Here is a 22,745-nt window from a genome sequence, read left to right as displayed (position 1 = left end):
CTGCTGTATAATTAATTTTGTTGGGTGTAAACCAATTAAGGTGGTGGGATATAATTGGTTTAATAACCATGTTACAGTATTGGTTAGTTAAATTTCAGTAAAATAATTGGTTAAGGTATATCTAAGCAGAACTCAAGTTTTACTATATAGTCTGCAGTCAATCAGGAAGTAAGGGGGGAATGGGAACAGGGACTGGGGGTGGGGGAATTGGGATCATGTTTTGCTAAGGGGGGGGATGGAAACAGGGAATGGGAACAGAAACAGGAACACAGGCAAGGCTCTGTGGTGTCAAAGCTAAAAAGAGGGACACTAAAAAAGAAAACTAAAATCATGCTTGCTAAAAGTTCACCCCAATAAACATTGAATTGTTTGCACCTTTGGACTTCGGGTATTGTTGCTCTCTGTTCATGCAAAAAGGACCAGGAAAGCAAAAGGGTAAAAAAAATAAGCCCCCTAACAAATATGTAATACTAAAAGAAGACACAAAATGAAAAAACAATGAAAAATTGCAGAGGGAGGAATTTGGAATGTTATAGAATCCATTTCTTAAAATGCTAAATGAGTAAAGCTTTCTCTTGCCCTCATATTGAAGATTCAGCAATTTCCGATGTAAACATTTACATTAATAAAGAAGGAGAAAACACTTGGTTTTGTGAAGGTGGGAAGTTAAATGAGTGGAAAATAAAGTTGGCACACTTTCAGTTTGTTACTCATTCCCAAAAGATTGGAGCCTCTCTCACGCAGATGTACGTTCTTATTACTTTGAAGTAAGCAGTTGATCATGTTATTCATTTGACCACTAGGGTGCATGTCACAGCTTGCATCGAACATGGTCCTGCTTTATACAGGCAAGAGCAAAGGGAAAATAACACAGTTTTGGGGCCTTGTGCCCCACTATCAAATTCTCATTGGAAATTTTTGTTTGAGTGGAGACTACAAGATTAGGTCTTAAATTACAGTCATCTTTTATTATGCTACAGGTCTTTCTGGAGCTCCTTCTATTTCTTAATCAGAATTTTGGCCATCCTTATTAAATCAATGGCAACTTTCTAGAGTCAGGTATTGAATTATCTGCTCCAGTAATTCCTCCTAAAGTGATCAGGATGAAGGGTAGAGGTTATTTTCTTTTTAAGGAAAACTTTATTTTTATTGTTTTTATATAAAATATAAACACAATGAAACAAAACATATATACACACATGCACAACACGGAAATAGCATATAAAAATTCCATGTACATTATCTGTAAAACCTGTAAACAAACAAACAATCCTCAGCCTGCACAGGTCATGCAGGGCATCAATTATTAAAGTGACTAAATAGATAAATAAATGAGAGCATAACCTATGCGCAGTGGGAACTATAAACTGCAAATGTATGCAGTAGTTTCATGTGTGACCAAGAAGTTATTTTCAATAAAAATGATTCGGTGCCTGAGGTTTGCATCATATTAAATGGAGGATCAAATTAAGTGCATTGGAAATGCTGACGCCCGAAAACAAGACGCCCTGAAAAAAAGCAGAGTAGGAAAAAACTATACATGACACTTTACATTTCCTCTTTTCCCTCTACTCCACTCTCTCCCCCAGCCTGTCATGTTCTACGAGTTAGAGTGTGGGGTCAAACAGGAGGAAGCGATCCTATCACTGGTAAAGTTCTGCCTGGGCAAAGTGTTGTGGGTAGGGGAACACCTGGATAACTGGTGAAGCTAAGGTTTAAGATAGATGAGAGAGAGAGAGAAGGGGAAATCCGATGTCTGGGACTGGGGGCAGATGCAAGCAAGGAAATACAGCCCTGCAAACAACTAGGCACAGATCAGGCCACCCCAGCTCGGAAGGGCTCCTGGCACTGATGCCCCGGCAGCCCTGGGTGAATCTCCCCCCAGCTCAGGCACTGGCCAGTGCGACTGGGAAACACACACACACCTTGTTGCATTTCAGCCGCCTGTGTCTCCTTGCTCTCCCCCCAACGCTGCCGCGCTCTGATTGGCGGAGACGCCCGCGCGAGCCCCTCCTCCCGGGCGCTCAATGGGAAGCAGCCTTTGCAAAAAGTTCAGTGGGAGAGAAAAACTGCGAGCGCTTGAGGGCAGCGGCGGCAGGAAAGAGCCCCGAAGAGGGGCTGAGGGAGGAAGACGAGAAGGGGGAAGGCGGGAGGACGAGGGGAGAAAGCGGAGGCAGGAGGAGGGATCCAGGGGGACATCCCCCATCCCGCAGGAGAGGGAGAAGGAAATGAGGAGAGGACGGAGGAGTGCAACAGCAGCAGCAGCAGCGCGAGCTCCGCGGGCGGCGTGGTGAAAGGAGAAGGACACTGCTAGAGAAAGGAGGCGGCGGCTCAGGATCCAGGCTCGCCCAGCAGCTCCGGGCGGCTCATGCCAGGCTGCGGCCGAGGGGAGGCAGCTGCTGCCACTTGGCTGCTCCCCCTTCGCAGCTTTGCAAACAAGCGTCGGGCTTTGATCGCTGCCGGGCGGCCCCTCCCCCTCGCGTGCGCTGCGGCCCCCCCACCCCCAGGCTGTTCTGTGACCGGGGGAATGAACGGAAAATGAGCAAAAATGTCTGACAAAATGTCCAGTTTTCTGTACATCGGGGACATCGTGTCCCTCTACGCGGAAGGCTCAGTCAACGGCTTCATCAGCACCCTAGGGTAAGGAAAGGGCTGGGGGTGTGTGTGTATGTGCTCAGTGTGGGTGGCTGCTCTCTCTGTGCGGCGCATGTAGCTGTTTTCTGGGATCCCCCATGTAAATGTCAGGCTAAGACATCTAGCTGCAGGACAGGGACCCGTGGAGAGAGCATTAAACATTGCAGCACAGGAAACAGCGGGGAGAGGAATGTGCTGTGTAGCAGCAACAACTTCACAACCTTCTGTAACGAGAGAGATAAAAGTAGGAAGTGATTTAAAAAAAAAAGTTCTCGAAAAGGCCTGGGGAAGTAGAGCACTTTAGCAGCTTTGCTGGCAAAAGGCTGTTGCACAGCGACACTTTTTTATTTATTCTCACACCAGCCCTTCCCTCCTCAACTTGATTTACTAGCTAGAGCAGAAGCTGATCATGTTAGGGAATAAGATTAGCCCTCTCTGAAGTTCAAAATCAGTACATGGAAAGAAAGAAGAAAAAGTTTCTATGGATTTTTTTTTTTAAACAAGTTAGGCCTATTTTTCTTTTTTTAAAAAGCAGCATATCCTTCTTGGGGCTGTTGTTACTGAGCCAAACCTGCTAATCACATACATTTGGCCAGTCCTGGGAGCATTCAAACTTCTGGAAGACGTATTTCCTAGCAGCTGTTTGTCACCCTTTTAATAATTAAACCACCAGCACCTGGAATCCAACAATCTATTATATTTAAATACCTCAGGGCAATGGAACTCACCATCATAGAGCCTTCAGGATTCTAGAACCAAGAAGCATTTAGAACCTTCTGGGTTTTAGTCTGTGTGAGTGAAATCCTGGACCCATTGAAATGGCAAAACTCGTGTGGACTTCAGTGGGGCGAGGATTTTATTGTGTGCCTATGCAAAACTTCATAGACCCTGGATTCCTCTTGACCCACCTCTGAGAGCACCCTGAAGAAGTTGGTCAGATAACATGGTAGTAGGAAAGAATAGAAATAGAAGAAGTCATAGGTTCAAAACTCTAACAACTTGAGTGTTCAGGTTCTGTTGCGAAATGGAAAAGAGTAATTTCTTACTAAAACCTTATTCTTAAAATATTAATGTAGGCATCACAAAATATGGAACTTGACTAGGTTTTCTGATATCTCTTAATAAATAATGCCATTAACATTTGTATCAAGTTGGTGTACAACAACAAGTTGATCCTGAAAATACTTATTCACTGCTTAATATTAGGCACCTGACTAGACCCATTAACTTCAGTGGAGCTATTCAGTTGTCTAGATTTAAGCATGTGTTAGTGTTTGCAGGATGAAGACTGGAGGGCCTCACTTGGATGGTGCTGAGCACTTACAACTTCTGTTGAATCCAGTTGAAATATTGTCTGATGACTACAGACTCGTGTCCCAAAATTGCTCTGTCCTGTAAGGAGTGCAGCATGGGGGCTCTTTAAGACCGTATTTTTAAAAAAACCCAAACAATACGCTTACATTTTGCAAGAACTTAGTTCACAGAGAAATCTAATTCTTTAAAACAAACACATTAGGAAAAGGGAATATGTTCATTATTTTTTAACTGAAGCTACTAAACTTGTTCTAAACTACTTCATACATCATACTTTACAATTGTTAATAAAAGCATTCAGGGGTGAAAACTTTGAATTTCTTGCTCCCCTTTGTAACCAACTTGTTAAAAATTCTTCAGCTGCACTTGTCTAATTACATGTTTGTTTATCCATTTGGTGGTGGATTTGATTGGCTAAAGTCTTTTCTGTTTTTAACATTGATCAGACATTTAATTCCCTGTGGATGATTTTTCTTGAATCTTTCTCTCTCTTTCTTTAAAAAATGACTTACTGAAGTAGCTTTTCTTCAGGATTTGTCATTAACCTGAATGTTTTGGATCATCCTTTCAGTTTTATTTTGAAAAATATCCACTATTGAAAAATTCTATTGTTGATACATATAAAATGACATTGATATTACATTATTATAAAACCAACATTGTTACAGTGACATGTCCAAAGGCTTTGGTAGTCCACACTGATGTCAGTGCGAGAGTCAAAACAGTGCCAGTGATTTTTTTTGTAGCAAGTCCAAAGCAAATGTGTCCTTCCTTAATGATCTGTCGTTAGAAATGTCTTATGGATTGTATGAACCACAATGATTCCATTGAGACTAACAAATTTATTAGAGCATAAGCTTTCATAGGGTACAACCCACTTCTTGCATCCGAAGAAGTGGGTTGTAGCCCACGAAAGCTTATGCTCTAATAAATTTGTTAGTCTCTAAGGTGCCACAAGTACTCCTGTTCTTTTTGCGGATACAGACTAACACGGCTGCTACTCTGAAAAATGATTCCATTGCCACATATTGGAACAAAGCAGCTCCAAACCTAAGAGTTCCAGTGTGGGTTGTTTTTTAAATAGTGGCTATTAAACACCAAGCACTATATTCAAACTAATAGTTAAGGTCTAATCTATACCAACGGAAGATAAAAATCACTGTTAAGGATGTGACTTCATCCTCTGCTAATTAACCCTCTTGTACCTAAGTGTTGCAGAACATATGTAAGATTGCTTATATTCTGAGACTCCTACACCAGGAAAATTTGTGGTGAAATAAGGATGGAGTGGAAGCTTTAACAATTAATTTCTGTGGTTTTTGTCTGTCACTTAGATGTTTAATGTTATTGGAAGGCAGTTGGTGTTCAATGTCTTTCGTACCTTTCATCTTACTTCCTGTTCGCTCACTTAATCTGCTTGCAAACATCTTTCCATGATGTATTCCTCCATGTCTAAATTTTGTCTTTCTCCTTCCACTTACAACTCTGGTATTCATTTCACATCTCTATTTTGCTGACTCTTGGAATTTTAAATCCCATCTCAAAACTTCCCCTGTTTTCTGCACCTTCAAATAATTGGATGGCTCTTCCTGTTTTTTGCAAGCTCTGTATTTCTTCTCAGTTAGGACCTCTTGTTGTTGAATTGTTTGTTTTATTTATTTGTCATACAGCTAGGGCTGCAGGTTTGTCACAGTGGTAAAAATGTCACAGATAGGATGATTTTTCTGTTTGTGACTTTAATAAAGCAAATGGTGCCTCGCTAGGTGAGGTTTGGTGGAGGAGGGGTCAGATCAAATTTGAGTGAGTGGCATTGGGATGTTGAGCGGACCTGGGAGTGTTGAAGTTATGCTATACCCTGTAATATGTTCTGTGGCAGTGGTTGTAATCATTCCCTTTAGGTTGGTAGCAGCTATGCAGGGGTAGTTTCACCAGTAGTAGTTTCTGGGAAGAATTCTGCTAGGAAATCTGTCCCGCTGAAAGGGGAGCATGCTGTGGAGTGTGATTGTTCCTGAGTTCCTTTCCCTATTTACCCTCAGATCTTTCTTCCATTATCCAGAGCAACAGAGCCTCTTTCATATACAGGTGCTTCTTATGTGTCTGGAGGAAGTGGGGAGCAGGCAGTGGAATTGCTGCTCTCTTTACCTGACTGATTTAGGCCCTCATTTCCACATTTTGCTACCATTCAGACTGCATAGTAAATGGTAGCCACGTAGCCCAGTATTTTCAGAGGCAGTAGGAGAGGGAGATAACCTAGACACTGGGTGACGAGGTAATTTATTATTTAGTTCACCAGGTAGCCTAACACAGTTGCAGTAACGTTAAATCCAGCTCAAGTATACTGATCGTGAAGAAAAGACTTAGTTCTGTTTTATTTTAAGCTGCCAAAGGCTAATTGTTCCTTAAACAAAGCATGAGGGAGGCAGATCTATAAATAAGATGTAAATGTGCACAATACTTCTCTAAGCAGGGAGGTCTGTCACGTAAACGGACATCGCTCCTTACGGAGTTGAATGAGCCAAGTAAGTTTGTTTGAGGAATGGAAGTTTTAAGTGGATGCCTAATTCCACAGGTTTGTCCTTTTTTTTGGCGGAGGCAGCACTTTCCACACTCCCATTTCCTCTGGGAAACTTAATTAAAAACTAATTAAAAATTTAAGTTTCCTCTGGGAAACTTAAAATTAAAAAAAAAAAAAATTATAAATCCAAGGATGAGCGATTTAAGGTTAAGTTTGGGATCAGTTTAGTGCCTGGTACATCCTAGAGCCTAGAAAAATTTATTCTGCACTTGCAGTGTGGATGGAACTGATAAGTTAATGATCATGTAGGAGCTCTGGCACTCAGATGCAAATGATTGGTACAGTATAAGAACCTAAATAGACAGCTAGTTGTTTCTACCTTATGATTTTGTTACTTTAAAAATAAAAAGGAAGCCCTCCTATGCATAAACAAGAAGATCACATTGCAATGTAGTGGAGCTGGCCATGAACCAGAATTTTCATTGCATGGGAAAATCTAGCATTTTGATTGTATTTTTTCGTTCCAAACCAGAACAAAAGGCTGAAATTTCCCACAAAATGAAAATTCTGAACCGTTTCAATTTGGGACCATCAAAATGCTTTGTTTCAATAATATTTCAATTCATTTTGTTTCCACTTTTATTTTAAGTACAATATATGTTAGACATATAGGTATAAATATAATATTGAAATTAATATTTAAATATAAAAGTGGAAATTAAATGAATTAAACCAAAAGTTTTGAGTTTGTCAAAATGAAATGTTTTGACTTTTCCTACTGAAATTTTGTTTAAATTGATACATTCCCATGACACATTTTGATTCTGATGAAACTGTTTTTTGACAGAACACTGTTCCATCAACATTTTTTTTTCCAACCAGCTCTACAATTTAGATGAAAAAATCAGGAAATTTTTTCCCTTTTTTGTATTCCAGTGCTGCTTGGTGGCTTCTACAAAGATTGTGGCCCCCTTGTGCTAGGCACTGTACGGACATATAATAAGAGACAGTCCCTGTCACGAAGAGCTTATAATGCAAGTAGCTAAGACACACAAAGAGTGGGAGAAAAGAAGTATTGTTATTATTGTCTATAGTTTTGGAAAGAGAGAATGGAGGCTGAGAGAGACTGAGGCCCAGATCCTCAAAGGAATTGATTTCAATGGGTATTCGGTGCTGGTCACACAGGAAGTCTTTGATAGAGCTGGGAAATGAGCCCCTGTCTCCTAGGTCCTAGTCCAGTGCCTTAACCATGAGACCAGTCTTCAGTGTTTTAAGAGTAAAATTGGAATAGTATATTATGAACATTTTTATGAATGGCGAATTAAATTTCTGTAGTCTTCTGGTACCATGAGAAGAAAAAGTGTGTGTGTGTTAGGCAGACACTGATGTGGCTGGGGGTGGGGTGGGGTGGGGAGGGGAAGTAATGCCAGCTCCCAGCCTCCTGGATGGGAGATTTGGCTGATCGATCCATTAGTCAGAAATCCAATGGCTACATGCCTTGTCTTGCCTCAGTAATGCTGCTCTGTGCAACTGCAGACGGAAACCTCATGGAACATCGCTATGGAGTGTACTGCCTAAAAGGCAGCTCTTGGTGGGGAGGGACAGGGTTTACACCATTTTTGCTCTTCTTTAGGGGGTAACATTTCAGCATATGCATATTTTTTTCCTTTAGTTTGCTGTTCTGTGTTGTCTTTACCTGCTTCTGTTAGCCCCCTGGGACAGATACCATACCTTTCTACATCTTTCATCAAGTCCCTAGCACAATTTCAGCCTAGGCTTTTTAAGACCCACATTTAGCATGATGTGGCTTTATTGAACCCAAGCTTCGTGCATAGACTGTATTTGTTGGACTCTGTGAGGCAAAAAGGTCAAGTAGAAAACTGATGTTAGTGGAAGAGTGCTAGTTTGAGTACTACAAAGACCATGCAAATTAAAATTAGTATCGCTGATGGTGACCTGGGGTGCTTAACAATTGATGTAGCATACATGCTATTCCCACTCACTGCAATCATACTACCTGAAAATGTGTGACTGGTGAGGCACATGTTGCACTGGCTTCTTTATTAATGAAGTTTTATTCTGCTTTTATGAACTAGAGAAATGTTAATACTTAGGATGAATGACAAATCAGTATCAGGTGCAAGTCTGGTAGTTAATGATGTCAAGCTGCCTAGAGTGGCTCACAAGCCTGAGTGCCAACCTCAGGGCAAAGTGGGTGAGGTACACCTCTACCCCGATATAACGCGACCCGATATAACACAAATTCGGATATAACGCGGTAAAGCAGTGCTCCGGGGGGTGGCGGGGCTGCGCACTCCGGCAGATCAAAGCAAGTTCGATATAAAGCGGTTTCACCTATAACACGGTAAGATTTTTTGGCTCCCGAGGACAGCGTTATATCAAGGTAGAGGTGTAATATCTTTTATTGGACCAGCTTCTGTTGGTGAGAGAGACAAGCTTTTGCACTTACACAGAGCTCTTCTGGGAACCTAACTCAGACTGTTAAGAAACAGATCCCAAACTGGTTGTGTATTCTGTACTTAGATTTCACCAACTAAGCAGCAAGTGTGAACTCCTCAGGCACTATAACAGCCTTAACATGGAGTCACAGTCAGTCCTCTTGGGCACTCCTTTATCTTGCCACCCAGGCAACCCTGCCTTTGTGATAGATGGTCCCTTACACCAAAAAAATCACAACAGTATTTAGGTTACTTCCAGTTCCAAAGGACCAGTCACTTATCCCAGGTCAATTGCACTTCAGATCTCAAACCAAAGACAATGCTTGTAGCCAATCATATAATACTAAACTAAAGATTTATTAACTAAGGTCAGGTCTACGCTATAAACTTACATTGGTATTACTCTGTTGCTCAGGGGTGTGAAAAATCTACACTCCTAAGTGTAGACCAACCGAACTCCCAGGGTAGACAGCACTATCTCCATGGGAGAGCGTCTCCCATTGATATAGCTATCACCTCTTTTGGAGATTAACTACACCAATGGGAGAAGCTCTCCTGTTGGCATAGCAGCGTTTTCACTGAACCTCTACAGTAGACCTGCCCTAAGAAAAAGAAATATTTACAAGGTGAAAGCAGGTAAACATTCTCACACAAATGAGATACAATCTTAGGTTCCAAAAGATAATAGTAGCTGCTATAATATGCAAGGTCTACATATCTTTTAGGGCTAAGCCAAGCAGCTTGGGATCCCTTGTTCAGACTTAGAAATGTTGCCCTCTCCGAATTCCAAGCAGCAAAGAGATCTCAATTTCTCCTTAACAAAGATTTTTATTCCCTTCCTCCAGTGTTCAAGCTATGATGGGATGAGGGCCTTCGCACGTATCCTCTTCATGGGTGTGGGGGAAGCAGTCAACAAAGTCTTTTTTGAGTGATGTTTGGTCAAGATGGTTTGACTGGTAGGCCTTTTGCTGGGGAGGAGACACCACTTGGGGTAAACTAGTATTTCACACTTGGTCAGGCTGCTTGGTTTACAGTCTTAGCAAGCATTTTTGATAGTTACAGAGCAAACACTTACATGTTACCTTAGAACATGGCATACAGATATTACAAGTAAGAGTAATACATGTAGCTTCCTACAAGCATTTCATAAAGTCTAAATACATTCTTATAACTCTAATACCTATTTTAACAATATCAAGACACAGGTGAGCCAGACTGGTTTCCAGCCATGCATTTGTCAGTGTTCAGTGAGGCGTAGGGGCTTGGCGTAAGCTGGCACCTGGTCTGCCAGTGTCACAAGTGGTACAAATACTCAGAATTGCACCCATAATTTATTTTGCAGGTACAGTTTTATCAAGACAAACAGCAGCCCCAAAAAAGGAGGATGAGCCTCAACCCTGCTGAAAACATGAGTCTGGGGTCAGAGGGTGTTTTATTCTCCAGGCCCTTTGAGTCACTGCCCTCCATGCTGATGGTGCCAATGGGGGTGCTGGTTTTGAGGGTGCATTTTGTGATGCAGACACTTGTTTGCTAACAACTTCCTTCTCGTCAGGGTCGGCCTTATTGAAAATGGTGCCCTGGGTGAACGTGTGTTTTGGCACTCCTCCTCCCACCATCACCCCTGGCTCCTATGGGCTCCACCCTTCCTCCCCCTCCCCCCACCCCCCGGGGCAGTTACCTATACTTCATATGGAATGCCCATCTACATTGAATGGACTTTCCTGTGGACATCTCCTAGGGTGACCAGTCAGCAAATGTGAAAAATCGGGATGGGGTGGGGGATAATAGGAGCCTGTATAAGGAAAAGACCCAAAAATCGGGACTTTCCCTATAAAATTGGGACATCTGGTCACCCTAGCATCTCCCGTGGTCCATTGTGAGTTAAGTGTCCCTTGATGAGCCACTTACTTTGACTAATAAGTGAGATGTGCTGGATAACTACCTTGTGGGCATTGCCCTAGGAGCAAACATTTGAAATACAGGTATAGAGCCAATACTCATAACTTCAAATACAAAAATGATACATGCATACAAATAGCATAAACATATTCCGCAAATCATAACCTTTTCATAGACATCTTATGCCACATTTTGTACAAGATTTGTTGCAAATATATAACAGTAGTTGCAACAATGATCTACGTGGTCATGTTTTAATCAGATAACATCACAATGAGTAACTGCTACAACTAGCAAATTCCTAGGCCACTGTCGGCAGAAGTAAGAGTGGCATGGTGTATTGCCACACTTACCTCTGTGCTGCTGTGGTGGCTTGTGGTGCCTGGCGCTTGGCCTGCGGCTCAAGGCAGGCTTCGCGCTGTGACGTGGGGGCTGCATCTTGCCAGAGCCCACAGCCTTCCTGCAGCCCTCTGTCCACTCCTGGCTCACCACGAGCATTTTGACAGGAAGTACCAAGCAGTAATAATAATACAAGTGTGTGTGCACGTGAGAGAGACAGAGAACGAGCCTGTGTATGCGTGTGAGACTTTGTTCGGGGGATTGTGTGACAGTGTGTGTGTTGGGGAGTGTGAGACTGTGTGTGACACACAATCTGTGTTGGGGGCAGAGCCGTAACAAGGAATTTTTGCGCCCGTGGCAAGGGCCGGCTCCAGGCTCTTTGGTGGCAATTCGGTGGTGGGTCCCTGAGTCCCTCTCAGAGGGAAGGACCCGCTGCTGAAGAAGTGGCAGCGGTAGAGCTGCCACCGAAGTGCCACCGGTTGCAGCTTTTTTTTTTTTTTTTTTTTTTTCCCCTCTGCCCCGCTTGGGTGGTAGAGCTGCGCCCCTCCGCTTTGCACGCCCGAGGCAAGTGCCTTACTCACCTCGCCCTTGTTACGGCACTGGTTGGGGGACTGTGAGAGACAGAATGTATGTGGGTGTGAGAGCCTCTGTGTGTGTGTGTGTGTGTGTGTGTGTGTGTGTGTGAGGGAAGTTTGAGACAGAAAGTGACAGTGCGCTTACTGTCTCAAAGTCCTCCCTCTTTTTCCCCCCCCCCCCATGTGGAAGTTTCCCTCCTCTTGGCCCGGCCGGCCCCTGCTGGAGACCAAGCAGCGCAGGGCCACAGGCAGGGAGGGACTCTGCTCCGCTCTGGGCAGCAAGCGGTGGGCTGTGCCACCAGTGACTGACCCCAGCTGCGCCACTCTGGGCTCCTGAGGCTGGGGCAGAGCCAGAGCCCTCAGCTGGCCAGCTGAGGAGCGAGTGAGGGAGGAGCCAGGAGGGCAGGGAGAAGCCTGAGGGCCCAGTGCAGGGGGGGGGCTGGAGAAGAGAGGAGTCTGGCCACAGCCAGCCAGGGGAAACCTGAGCCCCTTGTGGCGCCCCCTGGATATGTCGCCCTGGGCGTGCGCCCCGTTTGCCCGGCCCTGCTTCTCGCTGATATATTAAAGGTTCTAGAAATGTGTTGCTCTTCATGTCTTCCTATTGTAAAATGACTGGTCTGAATTCTGCTCTGATCAGTGGAGTTACTCTAAATTTACATCATGTAACTGAGAACAGAATTTGGCTCATTAAGTATTATTTTTCAGGTACCTGGTACATTGCATTTCTTATAAGTAACTATTCCTACTTAAACACAGTCCATAATATATACTGTACTAGATATTTGTATTGATTTTACAATAATCTCAACACACACACAGATGTAAATATATAAATAAAACTCAGTGGCTTCCATTGCCTGCAATACAACACATCAATCAAAACCTATATCCATTTTAATGCTCCCACTTGAAGTAACAGCTATAGAACACTCTATTTTAACTTAGCCATCCATAATGAATTTCTTTAAATGCCTATCTGAAATATTCTATTAGTGGTGCCATCTTTAGTTAAACTGTAACAAAAAGCTTCACATAAAACTCTCTTATGAGAGCTGCGCAGGTGGTAAACTCCAGAGTTGGATTGTCTGTATCAGAGGTTTTTGCTCCCATACACTTTCAATGTATAGGAGCAAAGTATCAGACTTAAACAATAATTCTTATTTGTGAGAGCACCCGCTATGTGTGGATGCTTTCTAAATATTTAAGTAGTACTGTCCCTGCTCTGAGGTGCTCACAACCTAAGGAAAGACAGACAAGTCTACAGACAGTAGAGGAAGGGGAGAAAAAGGCAATTGATTTATATACAAGTTGATTCAAATAACCATAAGCAGAATGGAAACCGTGGTAAGAGGGACTTAAATGAGGATAAGAGAACGGGTCTTACCAACACTTATAATTCTCAATAAGGTTACAGGAGATAGGGGGCCATAATCAACCTCTCCTTAGTTTTAGGACTAAGGCCCAGATTTTTAAAGGTATTTAGGGGTTGCTGTGTTCAACGTTGCAATGCGTAACTGATTTAAGCGCCTAAGTCTTGTTTTCAAAAGGGATTTAGGCACTTGGGAGCCTATATCCCATTGACGGTCAATGCCTAACTACTTCTAAAAATCAGGACCTAGCTGCATTGTGCCTCTACCTTTCCCACATGCAGGGGGAAGAGATTTATATAAAACACTTCTTACTCTCATAGGTACTGTCTCTCCAGCAGGACCGCTTACAGGTGCCAACCTCATTGGGAGTCAAAGATGATATGTAGAAGATTGGATCCCAGGGAAGGGTGGATTAATTACAAACCAAGTTCTACTTTTCAGTGTGGGACTCATTACCAACTTTATCTAAAGATCTAAAATCCTTAGATGCATATAAAACCTTTTTTTTTTTCTTCTTCAGTTTTCTTGCTGTTATATGGAAGTTTGTGTTTGTGTCATGACTGCCATCTAGGTGGAGAGCAGAGATTGACCCGCTGATCTGTAGTGTTAAAAGGATGAGTCTTGACATGTTGAGTTAGTCATGCTTATCACCAGAATCTGTTAGGCTTCTATCCTCTGTTGATTTGTCGCAGATGGGGAGATATGTAATACATTGAGCAGAAAGTTACATTTGCTTTGAAAAGTTAATTATTTCTTGCAGGGAAAAAACTCAGATGCACTGGTCTATATAAACATTACTATTATTTTATTATTTGTATTGCTATAGAACCTAGGACCTTAGTCAAGGACCAGGAACAGATTATGCTAGGTGCTGTACAAAGACAGACAAAAAGACCATCCTGTGACGTTGCACTCTATATGATTATATGAAAGTATGCTGATGTGTGTGAATATAATGTAACTAAAATATGCTTCATGCAAAAGGTCTCTTGTAAGGTATCATTACAAAGCCTATAATCTACTGAGTGTGGTCATCCTATTTGTATAAATGTATCATTCTTGTATCTGAAACTAGAAATATGAAATATAACTGAGGGCCTATTGTAATTATGCAAAATGTGGGCCATTAATGATGGTTTGGAATCTTGATGGCTCCCATCAACCAGGACAATTGACTATGGATGTCTCTGTTTGCAGGCAGGCCTTCCTGTGAGTCAGGCTGGGAGGAATGAAGGCTTGGGGTCTTAGTGACATGTGATCATGTCACCTGAACTGGAATCCATCTTTAACCTGGTGTTTTTCCATTGAGAAGGAGGGGTGGGAATCCAGAGGGACAAAGGATTCCCGCCTTTTGCAAAAGATATATAAGTGGGTGGAACAGAACAAAGGGGGCTCCAATCATGAGAAATCCCCTAGCTGCCACCTGAGCTGGAAGAAGGGCTGTACCAGGGGAAAGAATTGTGCCCAGACTAGGAAGACATCCAGTCTGTGAAAGAAACTTATTAAAACATCTGAGAGTGAGATTTTTATCTGTATTCAGTTTTATTACTGTACTAGGCTTAGACTTGCGTGTTTTATTTTATTTTGCATGGTGATTCACTTTGTTCTGTCTGTCACTACTTGGAACCACTTAAATCCTACTTTCTATATTTAATAAAATCACTTATTAATTAACCGAGTATGTATTAATACCTGGGGGGCGGGGGGACGACAGCTGTGCATATCTCTCTATCAGTGTTATAGAGGGCGAACAATTTGAGTTTACCCTGTATAAGCTTTATACAGGGTAAAATGGATTTATTTGGGGTTTGGACCCCATTGGGAGTTGGGCATCTGAGTGTTAAAGACAGAAACACTTCTTAAGTTGCTTTCAGTTAAGCCTGCAGCTTTGGGGCACGTGGTTCAGACCCTGGGTCTGTGTTGGAGCAGACTGGTGTGTCTGGCTCAACAAGACAGGGTGCTGGAGTCCCAAGCTGGCAGGGAAAGCAGGGGCAGTAGTAGTCTTGGCACATCAGTTTGCAGTCCCAGAGGGGTTCTGTTGTCCAACCCGTCACACATCCCTGCTCCTAAAGAGTGTACCGCCTAAGAGGGATATGTTGGGGCACAGAGGGAAGGAAAGTGGAGTGGCAGTTCATGAGTTTTGGGGGGATGGTAGTACATTTTAGTTATGCATTTGTTCAGTTTTTGTTATTTGTACATAGATGTCTATCATTAAAAATAGATTGAGAAAACAAATAGGAAAAAAAATTATGTTCTTTAAACCTTCATACACACCGATTATAAATCAGATTCCATCTAATTATTGGAGCTGGTAGCGTTACCTACACTTAAGATTGCCTAGCACTTCCCATTATGGATCCTGTTTTCAGTTTCCTGTAACTTTGCAAAAGTTTGACCATTTGGGCTGAAATCTTTCATACCAGGTGTTTTGACTCAGGCTGATTTTGTGTGTGTGTGTGTGTGTGTGTGTGTGTGTGTGTTTTGTTGAAAAGTTTCAACTAAAATGCTTCAGCCATTTCAGAGAATGACATTAGGAAAAAATACATTGTTTGTACAATTTTTTTTGTTCTTTTTAACATGGGCAACCCCATTTTTTTTAAGAAGCTCTTTTGCTACCATGCTTTGGAGCGGAGTCTTGAAATTTGGCTGAGGTGTCTTCCTAGCGTCAGGGACGGGCCTTTTGGAATCCCCATGAAAACTTAGCCAAGTTATAAGCCTCTGACAAATTTCAGTTTGTACGTAGAGACTTGTTAGAATTTGGCCGCTAAATTCACCAAAGATTCCGTCTGTGGTGAATATGCTCCAGACACTCAAGCTCCTATATGCTGACCAGACTGCACCAGGGCCGGCGCAACCCATTAGGCGACCTAGGCGGTCGCCTAGGGCACTACAATTTGGGGGGCGGTGACCGCGGCGGTATTTCGGCGGCGGGATCTTCCGCTGCCTCGGGGGGGGGGGGGGCATTTCGGGGCGGGACCTTCTGCCGCCTAGGGTGGCAGAAAAGCTGGCGCCGCTCCTGGACTGCACGTTTCATTCCTGCAGAACAAATGAGCACACTCCATCCCAGGGCTACGGGGTAGAGCCGGACTTTCCCTGCCATTGCTCCTCCCTGCAGCTGGGAGGGCCACTGTGGCATCAGACACGGAACTGAGAAGACAGACTGTCTCTCTTGTGCTCTCAGTGCTCCCCCAGATGGGGCCTAGGTAGCAAATAGGAAGAGAAGGTAGCCACACTGGAATGTTGAGGGGTGAGTGTGTGGAGGGAAGGAGAAGGGGTTGAAAGAGGATGGGGGTGGGGGGAGCAGAAGGGGAGGGTGACAGCTGGTATGTGAAGGTGGATAGTAGTGGGGCAGAAGAGGAGGCAGAAGCCACTGTGTGTGTGTGTGTGATGAATAGGAACAGAGCAGCAGGGAGCCAGTGACTGGATAGGAACAGAGGAGAGAAGGGGAGAAACTGGGAGCTCTACATTGCTCTGCTGTCTAACAAATAGCTATGAACCCACTAGCAAAGTGTGTGTCTCATCCCCTTTTGTGATTAGTCCACATAGAGGATCTAAAAGTCCAAACCCTGATGATGACCCAAATGGGGGGTTCAAGATGGTTCCATGTATTAGAATTTGTGGGGGTTTTTTTCCCCCAGGCTTTTCTATATTTGGAAATTACATTAAAAAACACCGACATTAAAAGAATGTTAAGGTTGCAAAGTGAAGCTCTCAAAAGGTAGGAAATGCCAAAGTTAAGGTAGCCCATGCAACCTTAATTTGCCCCCTTGTGCATATGCATTATGACACAGTCTTTAATTACATGATCACATGTTATTTTTCCACAAAACCCCTACCTCATTGAGTACGCAGGGTGGATAATGCATTCGGAATTAATCAGGGTTGTGTAGTGAAGGAGGCTGTTGTAATCTCTATATAAGAGAGTTTTGGACTGACAGGTTTGTAGGAACTTCCTTTAGTTTGATGGCCACCACATGCCAAATAGCACACTGTTGAAACTGAGGTGAAAATATTTTGAAACCGAGGGAGACTATAAAAACATGTTCAAATGTGATTTCCAGTGTTTATCACACTGAAGTGGATTTACTGTAGCTCCACTCGGTACAAAGAAGAGGTTTCAAGACCGGAATTGACTTTTGGTCTTTGACCTCCTGACATATAAAATCATTATCACAAAAATAAAACTGAAACCAGACAACTATAGTGAATCACAGAATATAGAAACTTGCTAATGATGCATGTTTGGAGTTCTTATCTTGATGTTTTTCTTTTAATGGCTTGTTTGACTTTGAAACAGTAGTTTTTTTTTTTTTTTTTTTCCTGCACTTGGTACACATATCTAACAAATGTACTAAAGGGAGCTAAAAACGTACACGTGTAGGAGAGTAAATATCTCTTAAATGTACTGTTAGCCCCAAATTTTCAACCTTGTGAGCCTACAATTAAAACCTAGTGCCAGATTTTCTCTGTGCCAAGATCTGTTTATGCAGTTGTGTGTAGTGTGGAGGTCAGGTAGGCAAAGGTGGTTATAAGTCACTCAGGTCACACTCGGAGGCTTGCTCTGTGAAAGGGGTCACCAGTACAAAAGTTTGAGAACCACTGTATTAGTGGGACTCTCGCTAGCATGCTAATAAGAGCAATGTGGATATTCCAGCTTGGGCTCTGAAGCCTAAGAGGGTGGGGTTTGAGAGCCTGACTTCCAGCTTGAACCTGAACATCAAAGCAACGTCTACACAGCTATCTTTAGCATGCTAGCCCAGGCCCCACTAAGACAAGTCTGTTGACCCAGGCTGTGAGACTTGCTCCCAGCAGCTGTGCAGACATACCCTTAGCAGCTTTTCTGCCTCCCTTTATCCTAGGGCTGAACCAACCCTTGGTATAAGAGTACCTACAGAGACGGTTCTGCTGGCCCAGGATTGCTGGAGCACAGCACACTACAGCCCCACATCCTTTATCCCTAGTTGTATCCCAGGAATCCCTAGCTACCCTTTCAGGGCAGGTTTTGGGTTTGGGCTGAACATCTGGTCCCTAAATTCACCTGCAGCTCAACATCTCTGAAAAATCAGAGAACTTGTTTAGGTGTTTAAACTTGAGGCACTTAAGTTTGACATATTTGGCCAATTGGTTTTAGAGAACTACCATTTTCAGTGTTGCCAACAGGATTGTCTCACAAGTCCTGTTGATAGTTGGTGTTTTTCTTAAAGCCTCAGCTCCTGGGATTCTTGGGATAGCCTCAGCTTTCATGTAAGAAAAAGTAAGCATCTAGCTGTTCTGACTGTGGAAGAACGCTTGAAAATGTGACTCCTAAAGGTTCAAAACCCAGAACCCAAGTAATTCTTATTATTTTTAAGAATCTCATGATTTTTAGCTACGCTCCTGGGTTTTTTGGGACTTGATTTATAATATTGGAACCCTTGAGGTTGTAAATGCTGCTTTTTGCATGACCTTGCTGATAATGTTTTTTAAGTTTGCTGTATTGAGATTGCCAAAGTGTTATCAAACTGCTTCAGACTAATTGACCAACAGTGCACTTTGGCCAAGTAGTAGGTAATTCCATATTGCTTTTTTAGTACAATAGGATTTAGAAAATAATTAAATAGGAAAATAAAACTGATGTACTAGGAAGGACTGGAATGGAAATCTGTAGGGTAGTCAGAGCAATGTGATTTAAAAAAATCAGACAGCAAATTCATTATTCTAACAATAAAATAAAAATAACAAGACTATCCACAAAGTTTTAAAAAGGATTAAAAAAATTCACGTAGAGTGAAAAGGTTAACTGCTTATTAAGAGTATTCACTTTGATGCCTTGGACAAATTCCAACTTGGGTAATTGTGTTTTGCCAGTTTAGAGTCTATTCTTCAGTTTCAACTGAATGCATTCTTCTTCACTTCCTATCCTGAACTGTGTACGTAACTCCATAGACTTCAGGTGAATAACTGCTGTTATTTATAAGTGAGAGAAGAATCAAGTCCATTAATGCTTGATGTTCCTCACCTATATCTATGTTTGTAAATCATGAGTAAATGGACAGAAGTTTGAATTACATTGTTCTAAGACCAGTGCAAGTAAGAACAGAAAAATTAATGGAGGGAAGGTGTCTGGTGCTCTTCAGGTCAAATACAGATCTCAACAGGCCAATCTTAAAAGTAAAGCAGGTTTCTAAAGTAATAAACTGAAGACATCATAAATGTTGCTAATTCTAATTTCACTGTATCATCAGTCAAGGTTAGGGATGCAATGAATAAAAGAATTTCAAATCTCAAATTTGACTTAATTAGTCTTTCAGATATTTTAATGAGTCAAGTTGTTTATAAAATCCCTTTGAATATAATTAAAAATTATAAAACATGCTTCCAACTTAATTTATTTTGTTTTTGTTGGCAGTGTTGAGGCAGGAATTTTATTATTATACCAGACTACAGACTGTGTGTATTCTGATTCACAGCCATAAAATAGTGCCAGAGTCACAGAAGTTAATTTTTTACAGGTGTGCTGCTTAAAAATAATAAATAAAAGCTGTTTAAGGCCCTGTATCATTAGAATACATCGACTTACAAATTGTAAGTAAATTTTAAGACAAAATTTTGGAAAGTCCTTTCCTCTTTTACTTATCTGTCAAAGATCTGAGTTAAAAGTTCTGTTTTTCCTGCAAGAGTTACAGGCATTACTAATATATAACTTAGGCCTCGATCCTGCACATTGCACAGGATTTTTGTTGACTTCAAATGGGAGTTATCTGCAAGGAGCTGCTACAGGATTGGGTTGGCTGCTTGCTCAGTTTATATATTAGTGGCCTCTCTTGCAACAAACAAACAAAAACCCACTAACACTTCTGAGGTTTTGGTATTCAGGTCTTTGCAGTTAAAACATTTTTGTTTGCCTGTTACATTCGTAATTCTTAATTCTAAGTATGATTCTCTGTTGATGCATTTGGATCTCAGTTACTTCATATTTTGTCTGTAATAGCCATGAAATAGTTAATCCATTATATGCAAAGTTCTGTGTTATACCTTTGCATTTGGATGAAGATTGTACGTTTTAATCTATAGGAAGTGCTTGTACCAGGTTGGGGCTGCTTTTATAATCATCACCCATGAATATAACTGGATGTTGGAGAGTCCTGATTCTAGCACTCTAAAGTGCTGATTTAAAGGGGCGAGGAACTATCTCCTGTCGTTTGGTTCCTACTGTTTTCAGGAAGACCGTACTTCCTATGTTCTTTGTGTTTAAATAGGATTGCATCTGCAAAGTATCTGCTTCCATCATCAAATTCTTCTTCTAATGGAAATAATCTCTAGACCCATCCAAATTGGCTAACTGGTGAGGTCAAAAAGAGATAATGTTACTGTCTTTGATACCCGAGAGAGTCACAGTGAAAATTATTGAGCAATCTGTAATTTCTATAAATGAATGTTGAACACAGCCCCAACTCTCAGTCCAAAATGTTACTTCACTGTTTTAGGATATCTGTCCATCCATCCAAGGGTTTATACTGCTGCCCATCACCATAGTATTTGAGTGCCTTCCACATAAAATCAATAGCAAAGTCCTTAGTACACTTCATGAAGTCTCTGGCACTTCTCCCTTTATAGGGTAAGAACTTTGCTTGGAGTAGTGGTTTTTTTGTGTGGGGCGGGGGCACTGGGGTTGATAGGAGATTTGAGAATAGAAAGGCATGTTCATAATGAGAGTGTCATTTATAGTGGAAAGGCTTTCTCAAAGAGGAAAGTTTCACAACATTTCCTAAAGATGATCAAACTCTGGATTTGCCTGATCCCTTCTGGCAGATTGTTCCATAGCCAGATATCCTTGACAGAGATTACATTTTGTCCCCAGCTCTCATGTGCTTCGTCCTTGGTGTTGTATTGTCCCATAGGAGTGCAGCTGCTGCAGAGGTTCATACTGTGCTTCATTTGTAATGAAAGAGGTGCCGGGGCTCAAGGAATGGTTTACTTTCATAACTGATGTGCTAAGCCCAGTGGTGCTGGGGCTATGAACTGCCAAAACTAGAGGTGCCAGCCAGGGCTCAGCTCTGGCAAGCCCTGGCACAAATTAAGCACTGGGTTTGTAGATCAAAGTTAGTGTTTTGATGTAGCTGGGGCGTGATATATTAATTGCTTTGAAAATTGGAGCCAGGGCCTTACACTGGCATTGGAAGCCGACTGAAAGCCAGTGGAGGGACCTGATGTGCTCATGGCAGCCTGAGCCACAGAGAAGATGGGCAGCTGCATTCTGTATCAGCTGGAGCATGGGCGTCCTCTTCACGTTCAGTTTGATACAATGACTATTTCCATTTTGTAGAGCATGTAGTAGTAGCCCCTCCTGTCTGGTAAAAGCTAGTGAACATGGCTCCATTTCATACTCAAATATTTTTCAGGGTTTTTTGAGCTTTGGCATATGTGATGGGGGCCAAACTCAGTCAGGGGTGGCAGGGCAGATAATACAATCTGATTAGGGTGGAATTTTCTTTGAGTTAGTTCCATATGTATTCAGTTGATCTAATCCGTGAAGTATGTAGAGAGCTCTCCGCAGTGGTTGATGGTTAGGACTGGTGTTTGGATTGTGCATCCTGGGTTGATTAGCGGGTTCACTATGTGAAATAACTCTGCTGGCTGTGATTCTGCCACGTTCTATCTGAAGGAGCAGAAGGCTTGTTTTTGCCTCCTTTATTGCAGTCCTGTAAGAGTTGTTTGGTGCTGCTGGTGGAGGGGTTCAAAGTGTCTTTTGTGCCATTGGTATTTTAGCTTTCTGCCTGTGCACTTCATCTGCCATAGTTCATCTGTGAACCATGGTAATCTTCTTGCTCGGTGTGGGGGGAGTGCATGGCTTGGGCCAAAATGTTGGTGGTACTGGACATCAGGTGAGTTATTCTCCTAGGGCAAGTTGAAAACCTATGGGAGTTCAGGAGTCTTCAGGGGTGGACTATCTTTTGTTGATCACTACCCTAGTGGGAAGTAGGGAAGGCTCTGACTTTTGCTTGCATGAGGTGGCGATAAGGCCAAGAGAGTGGTATGTTGGTCCGAGGCTGAAGATAGGGTCCAACATATGTCCTGGCTGCATGTGTAGGTTCAGACTGCTTGGGAGAATCCCATGGAGGTCATGATATCAAGTACTACTGTATCATTAAGATTATCTATGTAAAGGCTGAGGTCTGGGGGATTCCAGTACCATCATGGGTGGCAGCTCTGTAAGTTCATCCAGGAAGTTGACAGAATTGTTATCTGCAAGTCTACACACCATTAGGAATCCTAGGTTCCTCTTGTCCTTTACCTCACAGATCATATGGATGTACTCCTATGTTTTTGCTTCTGGGATGGAAAGTCTTCTGTAGCTGAAGGAGAGCAGGACTACTACTCTACTCTCCCTCCTTTTGTCTGGTGCATTCTGAGGTCTGTTTTGGCTTTTAACATATGGAATATCCTGGGAAGTCTATCTGTGCTAGGATAGGCATTGAATGATGTCTCAGTGATGCAGGCATGCCCAGGTGTTCAGTCCAAATGAAATCATGGCTGGCATATTGAAGATGTTTCTCCCTGTCTGTGTGAAAATGATAGTATTGAGTTGGCTCTAGGCCTGGTTATCAGGGCCGGCTCTAGGCACCAGCGCTCCAAGCATGTGCTTGGGGTGGCACTTTCC

At 42.5% G+C, this 22,745-nt stretch overlaps 1 protein-coding gene across 1 annotated transcript in view; it reads left to right on the top strand.

Annotated features, from left to right (window-relative positions):
* The first annotated feature begins 2,375 nt into the window (after window positions 1-2,375).
* ITPR2 (inositol 1,4,5-trisphosphate receptor type 2) overlaps window positions 2,376-22,745 on the top strand; it is a 346,451-nt gene continuing 326,081 nt past the window's right edge. The window contains exon 1 of the mRNA XM_026652241.2: window positions 2,376-2,640. Within this exon, the coding sequence (XP_026508026.1) occupies window positions 2,549-2,640 (92 nt within the window). The 5' untranslated portion in view covers window positions 2,376-2,548. The remainder of the gene's footprint in view (window positions 2,641-22,745) is intronic.

This window comes from Terrapene carolina, unplaced genomic scaffold (genome assembly GCF_002925995.2).
Source record: "Terrapene carolina triunguis isolate 2854851 unplaced genomic scaffold, T_m_triunguis-2.0 Scaffold112, whole genome shotgun sequence".
Taxonomy (NCBI): Eukaryota; Metazoa; Chordata; order Testudines; family Emydidae; genus Terrapene; species Terrapene triunguis.
The sequence above is the reverse complement of the archived record's forward strand: the minus strand, read 5'-3'. Positions and strand labels throughout refer to the sequence as shown.